The sequence below is a fragment of the Halictus rubicundus genome, chromosome 13 (assembly GCF_050948215.1).
Source record: "Halictus rubicundus isolate RS-2024b chromosome 13, iyHalRubi1_principal, whole genome shotgun sequence".
Taxonomy (NCBI): domain Eukaryota; kingdom Metazoa; phylum Arthropoda; class Insecta; order Hymenoptera; family Halictidae; genus Halictus; species Halictus rubicundus.
In genome coordinates, this window is record NC_135161.1 from 129441 (window position 1) to 141731 (window position 12291).

Genomic DNA, 12291 nt, shown 5'->3' on the forward strand with positions numbered 1-12291 from the left:
GAACAGCACCGTTCTTCTCCTGTTCAATATATCTCGTTGTTCGTTCGTTAATTCTTATGTTTACTGCACGTGAGGTGTGGGCCTCACGCGCGTAACCTTTCTTATTCCTACCGCGACCACGTGGCGCGTCTGTCTTGGACGCGGCACACGAAGCCGGTTATTTCGTGCATTCTCCTCGGAGAACGTGTGGCCTCTGGCCACTGGTGACCCCGAAGGCTCGTTGTTACGAGTCTGCTACACTCCACCACTTCTGTGGCGGAGGACAGTACCAATAATCCCCACAACGATGTGGGAATTGAATGGTCCGCCCACCACAGACGTGGTGGAGTGGAACGTAGAACTCGTAACCAACGAGTATTCGGGGTCACCAGTGGCCAGAGGCCACACGTCCTCCGGAGAGAACGCACGAGCGAACCGCCTACGTGAGGCCCGTCTATGTTACGCGCGTGAGGCCCACACCTCACGTGCAGTAAACAGGTATATTAACGATCGAACAACAAGCTTTATTAACAGCAACGAAAGGAGAATGGTGCTGCACGCGACACTCGAACATGAGTCGCGACAGAGTGTACAAAGAGAGAGCCGGCACGGCGACGAGATACTACGCGGCAGAATACACGGTATATAAAACACGTCTGCCCGCTAAGAGTTACTAATCGCGAAAGAGCATACTCGTCGGCACGACGCACAGTGCGGACAAGTCGGCACATCTCACTACATTTTTATTTGACGATGCACGAAAATTTCCTTTGGCAGAACTCTTTATTAGCAGGAAATGCATATTATTATTCATTTAAAAATTTTTTTATGCATAAAAGTAATTTTTTTTCAACTTATTAATTTTATTGTTAAATTTAACTTTTTATGACTAATTACCATTGCATATGCATTAGTAACCAAATTTAGATTTTTGTAAAAAAATTTGGCCATGGAGGCACTCTCTAAAGTGCCAAAAATCGAAAACTGTTATATTAACTGTAAATGAGTGTGCAATAATAATTCTGTGTAATGGAAAGTGCTTACCAAGGAATATGCATTCTTTATACATTTAATAAAGTAGATTTATTTTTTGTACAAATTTTCAACGGTGGTTTTATTTGTTAATTGCATATAAAACTTCAAATTAACATAAAATAAAAACGGCAAAATATATCCTGAGATTTATGCATATTCGGATACATTACTGACTATAGTTTAAGAATTTCATAGTTTTGTCTGCCACTTTTTGCGACTCTCAATTTGATAAACTTTTACAGAAGTGTCCATACCTTTCCTTTAGGATCTATCGTGGAAAATTTGTTATTTTCTTGTTAAATCTATTAGTTATATTGTTAAATTTCATTTTCTGTAAATAATTAACAATAAGTATACATTTGTAAACAATTTTGGTTGTAAAAAATTTTGCCATTTGTTCGCCACAGTTACAGTGGGGAATTTACTGGGAAAGTTCAATATTCGTGTATATCACGATATGAAATACATTTCTTTTGCAAAACATGCGTATTAGGATGGAAATTGTTAATAATAATCATATAATAACCATTTTTATGCATAATACAATTTTGCAATAATTATATATCAATCATTTTTATGTATTTTTAATTTGTTTTTAATATATGTTTTATAACTATTGAAAAAGTAATAAGAATGTAAGGATAGATTGAAATGTGCAAGATCACGAGAGTCAATGATTTTGAATCGCAATCAAAGTACTGAGAATGACTCGGATAGCGAAGCAGCAGCAGCATGCTCGGATAGCATTTTGTTGAGTTTATTCATTTTATTCACTAGTATTATAATTTGTTTAAGTTTATTATTGTTAATTTTATGGTTCATTTATTATTAATTTTGTTCTGAACTTGTTAGTTTTTAAAAATAAATTTGTTAATTTTGAATAATAAATTTTTTTTGTTGAAATTATAAACTATATGGGTGATTTAATTGTCTGTAAAAAATTTCCTGTATATATGCATTAATAACCGAACTACGAGAAGTGCCGAAAACAAGCGATTTGTCGGCACTGTACGACGACCCGACGTCGTCGGCCGAGAGACGAGGCGTAGGACGGAGACTAAAGAACACGTCCGGTTACTTTAAGAGGCGTCACGAGAAGAGAGCGAAAGATTCGTCGGCAACGCGCTCGTTACCGCTATCGCGCGGTCGCGCAGGCGCAGTAGCGCTTACTGCGCGGCACATGAGCGGCTGTGCCGCCGGCCCCACAACGAAGCTACGTCGTACGTTCGTACATTCTCTCTTCCTGTTTTACCAATACAGTATGTTGCTCGATACCACAGACGAGGTATAGAAGTAGACCAATCACCCAATGTATTTTTCTGTCTCACGCTCGGGGGGCTCTAGAGCTAGGGAGGGCAATCTCCCATATATAATGTGTGGACATTAGCAGTGCCACCTAGACCCATTCCCTCCTGACCTCAACTAAAAGCTATATATATATATATAGCTATACGATTCTACAAACACACACATACGCATATACACATACACATATATCTACTGTACAGTACGATTACTACATAAATTTAGAAGTAAACTTATATAAAAAAAAAGGATATAATATGTTTTGCAACAATACATTATTTTTACAATATTTTATTTCAAAACATAATAATACATAATTATACATGTAACAGATAATTACATATAATATCAAACTAATACAAATGATAATATCTTCATCCACTTATTTTGTACACTCTTTACACTTGCTGCTGCACTGCTCTGCACCTCACTATCCTAAAACAAACTTAAAAAAATTTTATAATTAATGCACAAAGTAAAAGTCGAAAAATAAGCTCAGAAATAAGTTCACCGAGTTCGCTCAATTTTGAAAAATTATTTCTAAAATTGATTCGACACTGAGCAAAGTTTTTTTCAATATTTTTTCAATATTTCCTGGGCTTATTACTCGAATTTTCAATGCACTTAAATTTTTGTCTTATTAAAACAATATGAAGAAGGTTTTGAAGGTTATAATATCACAGTCCGCAACGAGTCACACGATCATTCATGCCATGCAGCAGTGGTTTTGGCAGGAATAGTAGCGTCCAATAGCAGCAAAGATTGGAACATCAGTCACGTCCAATCACGTTTAATCATGTGATGGTGTAGGTTTACGGTCTGGGGAATTTCCAGACTGCGGCCTACTACCGCCGGGAAACCGGAAACTGGATGGAAGGCACTGTTGCGTGTTGTAGTACAGAAAACTTTATTACGTCTTATCACGACGAAGGTTGTTACAAGAGAGAGATTGTGTAATCTCGGCGGCGGCACATCCGCCTTGGGTCGTCGGACACGTAGAGTCGAGAGCGGCGACTCACTCTTGCCGCTTGCACGCGGCTGATGCCGGCGATGCTAGCGCTGCGGCAAGGTACGGCAGCATACGTAGCCCCTACACACTCCCCCCCCCCCCCCCCCCAAGGAAAGGCGGCAGCGAACAACAGATACTTTGCTTAAAGGCTACATAGAATTACAAACGACTCTTATAAACTACGACTTACATGCTACGCGTATATTTACAAAACCTTAACCTAATGTACGGAGTCCGCAAAAGTGACTCTTTTACGCGAGTAGGTGCGCACAGGCACGCTCGGCAGCGACGGGGCACCGCTCGATACTGGGACTGCAAGTCCCTCACAAACGCTATGCGCGGGTTTCAACAGCTCTACGGAGACGTTGCGCGGTAAACCGTTGACCTCGATTGAATACACTTGTTCGGAAATACGCTGGAGCACCCGATGGGGTCCCGTGTAAGGCCGTTCCAACGGTCTACGCACGGATTTAACAAGCATAAATACATGCGAACATGATCCGAGATCTTTGTATACAAAGGTTTTAACGCTACGCTTGTGCGCTACGGGCACAGGCTTGACGGCACGCATATACTGTCGGAATTCCTCGAGGAATGGCTGCGGATCAGGGCTAAAATTATCTAATAGGAAAAATTCGCCCGGCAGACGCAACGAGGTTCCGTAAACGTAATCGGCAGGAGAAGCGTTAGTATCGAGACGGATATGAGTACGCAACCCTAACAGTACAATAGGTAAGACGCGCGACCATTGCTGATTGGCGTGACACATAATTGCTGCCTTCAAGACGCGGTGCCAGCGCTCAACCATGCCGTTAGACGCGGGGTGATACGCGGTAGTTCTCTTTCTCCGGCAGCCAACGAGCGCCAGGAGGGCTGAGAAAAGCTGTGACTCGAATTGCGGACCTTGATCACTCGTCAAAAATGCAGGAGCGCCGAAACGTGACACCCAATGCTCAAAAAAGGCGCGGCCGACCGTCTGAGCGGACGTCTCCTTCAGGAGAACGGCCTCAGCCCAGCGAGAGAATCTGTCGATCATGGTAAGGCAGTATTGAAAGCCTTCGCTGACCGGCAGCGGACCGACAAGGTCGATGTGTACGTGAGTAAAACGTCCGTCGGGCGCGACGAACTGGGACGGAGTCAGCTTGACGTGTCGAGAAATTTTGGATTGCTGGCAATCAACACACGACTTACACTGGCGAGCTATGTCGCGGTGCATGTCGGGCCAGACATATCGCTGTCGTATGAGTCGGTCAGTGACTTTCGCGCTCGGATGTGCGGGAGAATGAAAAAGCTTGAACAACCGCTCGCGCATGGAGGCGGGGATATACGGACGGATGCACTCCTCAGATACGCTGCAATACACAGGAGAGTGATCTGTGCCCCACGTGAGCCTCTTAAGGGCGAGAGAGTGGTCTGGCGATGCAAGAATTTCCCTGAGCTCGGGGTCGTTTTCCTGCTCGCGAGAGAGCTCATTCAAATCGAATTGCGTCGGCAGACGGATTGCCTCGGTACGCGAGAGCGAATCGGCAACGACGTTTTCATTTCCGGGCAAGAAGAGAATCTTCGACGTAAATTGCGCTATATAGCACAACTGCTGAGTCTGCCGAGGAGACGCACGCTCAGAGTTCTGCGCAAAGGCGTAGATGAGCGGTTTGTGGTCGGTGTAGATAATTAATTCGCGACCTTCTAGGAAGTGGCGAAAGTGGCGCACAGCTTCGTAAGCTGCGGTAAGCTCACGGTCGTATGTGCTGTATTTGCACTGAGCCGGGGAAAACTTTCGCGAGAAAAAGGCGAGCGGTCTCCAACTATCGCCACACAGCTGCTCGAGGACTGCACCCATGGCCACGTCGGAAGCGTCTGAGACAAGGCGCACGGTGGCCGATTCGCAGGGGTGCGTTATAAGGGCAGCGTTCGCAAGATCATCCTTGCATTTAACGAAAGCCGCTTCGGCTTCGGGCGTCCATACGATGGGTCGCTTATCACGTTTACGCGCGTCCTGCATGTACGCGTTCAACGGAGCTTGAGTGGCGGCAGCGTGAGGAATACAGCGCCGGTAAAAATTTACCATTCCTAGAAAACGACGCAGGTCGTCGATCGTGCGCGGTTTGGGGAAACGACTAATAGCCTCGACCTTCTCTGGAGTGGGTTTAAACCCCTCAGAGTTAACTAGGTGTCCCAAAAAAACTAACTCGGATACGCCGAAACGGCATTTATCCAGGTTCACGCGCAGATGAAAGTCACGTAAACGCTCTAGGACGATCGCCAGATGGGTCTCATGCTCTTCCGGAGAGGAAGAGGCGATGAGGATGTCATCGAGAAACGTGAAAACGAAATCGAGATCGCCGAGAGCACGGTTTATATATCTCTGAAAAGTTTGCCCCGCGTTGCGGAGGCCAAAGGTCATTGCACAGTATTCAAAAAGGCCAAAAGGAGTGATGACGGCAGTTTTTTAAATATCTTCGGCAGCTACGGGTATCTGATGATACGCTTTGTACAGGTCTAGCGCCGTGAAAATGGTCTTGCCGTGAAGGTTAGCCGGGAAGTCGTGCAGGTGAGGCACGGGGTAACGATCGGGTATCGTCACGCTATTCAAACGGCGGTAATCTCCGCATACCCGCTGTTTGGGATCGGAAGGCGAACACTAAAGAGCCGCGGTTTACTGACACAACGACTTTATTTCACCGTGAGGATCGTCGAACTATAACCGATTACTTTGTACAGTTTGTAAACACAAATAAACACGTTTGAACAGTTAGCTTGAAGTGGATATCTCCCGTCTATTTCGGGAGCCGTAGATAGCTCTTGTAGCACGAAACCGGTCAAAAAGACGCGAAGCGTTCACGCGAACAAGAGGTCGAGATCAAGATCGATTGCGAGATAGTTTGATAGAGCGTTAGAAACGAACTGGACGAGCGAGCGAGCCGGCGAAACGATGATAATCGATCGTAACCCGTCTCGTCGGCGCGGGCCAATTAGAGAGCGATCTAACAATCGATTCCTGATCTCGCTTCTCTCCGCGATCCAGCCAATTGCGGGGCGCCGATCCGCGTCGGCGCGGAAACGCTGCCGACACATTCAGCCAATCTCAAACATTTCCGCCCGCCTCGTCAGCCAATGACGAAATTAAACCGCTGTGTGGAGGTGGTGGGGAGATGCGAAACAGATGAATGGCTCGGCTGAATGGGTCAGCAACGTGTTGCGTAGTTTCTACAACAGAAAGAAGTGCGTAGTAATTTACGAAGTTACAAGTGACGAGTGAACGCGAAGATGGTGCCGAGTGATGCAGTGATGATTTACAGAGTGAGCTATGTACCAGGTGAGTGAAATGACTTCATGATGGAATGAGGTGAATCGACCACGAAATGAAAAAGTTACATGGTTTGTAGTTACGCCGAGAGTCCAGCCTCGAGGTTGTTCCCGTGGCCAGTCTCATCGATTTCCGGAGCCAGGAGCGGGATGAGCTTGTGCACCGGTCGCAGCAGTTGTGAAGTGGAGGTGCGTAACGTGACCACGCGAGTCGAGCCATCTGGCCCCGGGTGTACGTGGACGACGCGCGCTAGTGGCCATTGTGTGGGTGGCAGTATTTCGTTTTTTACTAGGCAGAGGGACCCGGCCTTGACCCATGCTTGATCTCGTCGCCACTTGCCCCTCGGTTGCAGTGAATTCAGATACTCCCGGGACCAGCGCCTCCAAAAGTGCTGCTGCATCTGCTGCACCAACTGCCACCGAGATAACCGTGAGACTGACAATTCCTCGAGGCTGGGCTCTGGAATAGCGAGGAGCGGTTCCCCGACCAGGAAATGTCCCGGAGTTAGAGCTGCTGGATCCTCAGGGTCATCGGACAGCGGTAGTATTGGCCTAGAATTTAAACAGGCTTCGATACCAGTCAGGAGCGTGGCAAGCTCCTCGAAGGAAAGCCGCTGTTCGCCGATGAGCCTCCGCAGGTGGTGCTTGACCGATTTGACGGCCGCTTCCCAGATGCCCCCAAAGTGTGGAGCGGAAGGGGGATTGAATTTCCAGGTGATGCCCTCCCTGGAAGCTGCAGCGAATGGGCCACCTCCCTGTGCCACGGATTGCTTTAGTAGCGTTCGGAGCTCGTGGTTGGCTCCGATGAAATTTCGACCACAGTCGCTGTGAAGTTCTGCGCATCGGCCTCGCCGAGAGATAAACCTCCGCAGTGCTGCCAAGAAGGTTTCGGTGGACCCATCCGAGACAGCCTCCAGGTGGACAGCCCTGGTGGCCAGACAGATAAATACCGCGATGTATCCCTTCGAGGTCAGCTTGCCACGACCCCGACTGGTTCGCACGTGTATGGGTCCTGCGTAGTCGATGCCTGATCTGAAAAAGGGACGACTAGGCGTTATTCGAGATAATGGAAGGTTTCCCATTTTTGGTGGGGCTGTTTGGCCTTTCCAGCGTATACAGGTGGTGCACCGATGGATGCAGGCCTTAACTAAGTGGCGACCCTTGAGGATCCAGCACTCCTGGCGTAGCGTAGCCAGTGTGAGCTGTGTTCCTCCATGCAAGCATCGTTTGTGGGCAGCATCGACCCACAACCTAGCTAAGGAGGATTCGTCAGGAAGGATCGCGGGATGAGTCCGGTCGTATGGGAGGTTCGCGGCCTGTATCCGCCCTCCCACGCGCAGCACCTCGTCTTTGTCCAGGATTGGACACAGCTTGGCTAGCCGGCTTCTGGCGGCTAGCGGTCGACCCTTCCGAAGGTTGGCGATATCCTCCGCGAACGCTGCGGCCTGTTCCAGCCGTAGAAGGGTGAGTTTGCTTGTCCGAATCTCGGCTGCCGTGATGAGTGACTCTCCTTGTCGATTTCCAGGAACCCATCGGCGGCACCAGGCCAGGACCCGGAGCAGCCGATTCAAACTTGAGAAGCGTTCGACTAGTTCCGAGGAACTGCTCTTCTCCCGGCTGGTGACGTGCAGAACCTGGTGCTCCTCTACTTCGTGCGTTGCCTCTGACCTGATTTCCTCTGGAAGTGGACCGGGTGAGGCGAGCCACTCGGGTCCTCGCCACCACAGCGAGAACTTCGGTAGTTCCGCCGGAGATAACCCTCGGGAGGCACAGTCCGCCGGATTCTCCGCGCTCCGGATGTGGTGCCACTTCGCCGCTGGAAGCATCCTCTGGATCTCGGCGACCCTGTTGGCCACGTAAGTGGGCCAGCGTGTGGGATGTCCTCGGATCCAGCTGAGAGCCACCGCGGAATCCGACCACAGATGTACGTCGACGGACGGCCAGTCCAGCACCCGGACGACGTGTTCGACGAGTCTGGTCAGCAGGAAAGCGGCGCAGAGTTCCAGTCTTGGCAGCGAGACCCTTTTCAGAGGAGCCACCTTAGACTTGGCGACGATGAGCGACGGAGTTCGGGAGGCGAACTGCAGGAGCTGGTTCCGAGCCATCGTGGTACCTGGAGATGCTGCAGCTCCGGGATTCCATTCTGGAACTGTCGCCACAGCTTTTCCTCCTTCTCCGGTAGTGGCGTGTCCCAATCGACCTTCAGTAGCCACAGGGACTGGATCAGCACCTTGGCTACGATCGTGACTGGCGCCAGCCAGCCGAGTGGGTCGAACAGCTGCGCTGTCCCGCTGAGTACTGCACGCTTGGTGAATCCCGAGCTCGGTAGAGACTTCACAGCGGAGACCTGGAAACAATCAGATGAGGGCAACCACTTGATACCTAGGACGCTGTGGAGCGTGGGAGAGTCCCACTCGACGATGCCCTTCCTCTCGTCGCGGGACAGTCCTTCAAGTAGACCCGGCGCGTTGGCAGCCCACTTGCGCAGAGGAAAACCGCCCGCCATGAGGAGCTCCCGTAGTTCCCTTTGTTTGGCTTTAGCCTCTGAGGGTGTGTCCGCTCCAGTGAGGACGTCGTCCATGTAGACCTCCTCGAGTAAGATGCCAGATCCCAAGGGGAAACGCTGTGCCTCCACCTTAGCCAGTTGGTGCAAGCATCGGATCGCCAGATATGGAGCACTGGTGAGTCCGTACGTGACCGTGTTGAGGTCGTAGTCAACGACGCTGCTTTTCCCTGCAGGCCTCCACAGGATCCTCTGCCATTTCCGGTCGTCAGGATGGACGATGATCTGTCGGTACATCTTCTCTATGTCCGCTGTGAATACGAGAGCGTACCGCCGCCAGCGTAGAAGGATGTCCGCGAGATTCGGCAGCAAGTTAGGTCCCCGAAGCAGAAACTCATTCAGAGACTTCCCGTTGGAGGATGCCTTCGAGCCGTTGAAGACAACCCTGAGTTTCGTCGTGGTGCTCGATTCCCGCATTACTCCATGGTGCGGGAGATAATACCCTGCGCGGGAAATTGGATGCGTCGTCGCGGCCATATGCCCCAGAGCTTCGTAGGTTGCCAGAAATTCACCGTAAGCTTGGCGAAATTCGGCAGAACGCTGGAATCTGGAGCTCAGCGAGTCCAGTGTACGCAGTGCGATGAGGCGAGAGTCTCCCAGTTCTGGTGTCCTTGCAAACGGCAGACGCACCATGAACCGTCCGTCAGGAAGCCGTTGGTGAGTGTCTAGGAAGTGCTTTTCTGCCTTCCTGTCGTCAGCGGTGGCTGGAATCGAAGTTTCGACTTCCTCCTGCTCCCAGAACCTGGTGAGAAACTCTATTAATTCGCGGTCTATATTGCAGTGATGGACCGGAACCTCCGCCCTGCTCGATGACCCATCGGCGTTTCCCGAGTCGATGCCTCCGGTGAGGATCCAACCTAGAGCCGTTTCCTGCGCTACAGGAGTGTGTGGCGGCCCCCGTCTGACCCCCTCTCGAAGGATGATGTTGTAGGAGTCCGCTCCTATCAGGATGTCGACTGGATCGGCTAGGTGGTACCCCGGATCGGCGAGCTCCAGTCCTCGGATGTGCGGCCAGTCGACTCGAGCAGGTAAGTTGTACGGCCGGTATCGCGAGAGCTCAGGCAGGATATAGACAGGGATCTGGAAGCGGAGTTCTCCTCTGCCAGGAGGAGATATGACCAGCGTGGTTTTTCCTCGTGTGAACTTTGCCCTTGCACCTCCGACGCCGAGAAGCGGAACTCGAGCTTGGCTCCGCTTGACACCGAGCCGCTGCGCGAGCGCTTCCGTGATGAGGGAGACTTCACTGCCAGGGTCAATAAGAGAACGAGCTGAGCAGCCCTGTCCCCGTGGGCCTGAAACTGCTACGCGCGCTGTACTGAGGAGAACTGAGAAGGAGGAGCGACTCACGTGCATGGAGACGTGCTGCACGAAGGCTTCCGGAGACTTCGTTGACTTGGTGGATGGTGCGGCCTCGTGGATAGTCGTGTGGTGCTTCCCTTCGCACTTTTGGCATCGCTTGGGAGACGTGCACTCACTCGCGGGATGCTTTCCGAGACAGTTGAAGCACAGGCTTAGTGTCTTGGCTGTTTCCTTCCGCTCGGCAGGAGTCTTCGCCTGGTACCGGCCACAATACAAGACAAAATGATTGCCCTGACACAATGCGCAGACCTTCGCGGACGAACTAGCTCTGGACACCGCATGCACCTTCGCGGACTTCACGTGAGCTTTCCGCCCGTCGGACGCTTCGTCCGTCTGAGGTTCGAGCGCTTCACACGTTTGTATGCGCCCTTCCATAAAGGTCCTCAGCTGTTCCAGCGTAGGATGGTCCTTGGAGTGCTTGAGGGAATCCTCCCATTCCCGACGCGATTGCCGATCCCATCGCTCGACTGTCAATTCGACGATCCAGTCGACTGCATTAGTGACAGGCCGGCCAAGATTCTCAAGCGCGTCAATGGCATCGAACGTTTCGTTAAAGAGACGTTTCATCTTAGCGGCCGACTCCTTGCGCAGCGGAGCTACGGAAGATAGAGCTCTTATTTGCGCCTGAACGAGCAGCCGGGGATTGTTGAAGCGATCCTCCAACTTGTTCCACGCGATGTTGAAATTGTCATTCGTAGTTCGAATGTTCTTCAGAAGCGCCATGGCTTCGCCCTTCATGCATGTTTTCAAGTAATGCAGGCGCTCCACCGGAGACAACGAAGAGTCGTTGATTATAAGTGAGGTAAACAAGTCGCGGAAGGATGGCCAGTCCTTGTAGTGACCCTCGAAAGTGGGGAGAGCCATCTTTGGCAACACTGCGCGTGACCTCTGAAACGACGCCTCGCCGGGCGTTACGTTCGAATCAGAGGGCACCTTAACGGCTGCCGCCGTTTCAAATTCGGCGATCATGTCGAGGAGAACTCCAGCTTGCTCCAAATATGTTGTATGTACATCGCTGAATTCGTCTTCCGCGATGTAAGCGCTATCCCTCAACTTGGCGTCGTTCTTAGCCGCTTTTCTTATTTTTAGATCCCCCTGGGAGAAGTCAGCCCAGAATTCTTGGATCGAAGAGTGAGCCGCCCGAAGCATTCCCAGAGTAATGTTCGCCTTACCCTTCTTCTTAAGGTTGATCGCGACGCGGGAGATTCGCTGCGCGAGCGTACGTTGTTCGTCGACAAGGTCGGCCATTGTCTCCTTCGCGAATTCAACCGAAATCTTTCACGATATATTTAACGTTTGCTTTAGTGGACTGTATACTGGATCCGGCTCGAAGGACCAAATGTTTGGGATCGGAAGGCGAACACTAAAGAGCCGCGGTTTACTGACACAACGACTTTATTTCACCGTGAGGATCGTCGAACTATAACCGATTACTTTGTACAGTTTGTAAACACAAATAAACACGTTTGAACAGTTAGCTTGAAGTGGATATCTCCCGTCTATTTCGGGAGCCGTAGATAGCTCTTGTAGCACGAAACCGGTCAAAAAGACGCGAAGCGTTCACGCGAACAAGAGGTCGAGATCAAGATCGATTGCGAGATAGTTTGATAGAGCGTTAGAAACGAACTGGACGAGCGAGCGAGCCGGCGAAACGATGATAATCGATCGTAACCCGTCTCGTCGGCGCGGGCCAATTAGAGAGCGATCTAACAATCGATTCCTGATCTCGCTTCTC

The 12291-nt window shown here is 50.4% G+C and overlaps 1 protein-coding gene across 1 annotated transcript; it reads right to left on the bottom strand.

Annotated features, from left to right (window-relative positions):
* Nucleotides 1-6714: 6714 nt before the first annotated feature.
* Nucleotides 6715-11804, bottom strand: LOC143360306 (uncharacterized). The gene is made up of 2 exons (XM_076799020.1): nucleotides 9017-11804; nucleotides 6715-8981 (listed from the first exon to the last, which is right to left on the bottom strand). The coding sequence occupies exons 1-2, from the start codon at nucleotides 11802-11804 to the stop codon at nucleotides 6715-6717; spliced, it is 5055 nt and encodes a 1684-aa protein (XP_076655135.1).
* Between the last annotated feature and the right edge of the window lie 487 nt (nucleotides 11805-12291).

Excerpts from the sequence above, each read along its gene's own strand:
- LOC143360306 (XM_076799020.1), bottom strand. The coding sequence starts at position 11,804 with ATGGCCGACCTTGTCGACGAACAACGTACGCTCGCGCAGCGAATCTCC. Across the intron at positions 8,982-9,016 it reads CACGCTCCACAGCGTCCTAG|GTCTCCGCTGTGAAGTCTCT; the intron begins GTATCAAGTGGT and ends GATTGTTTCCAG.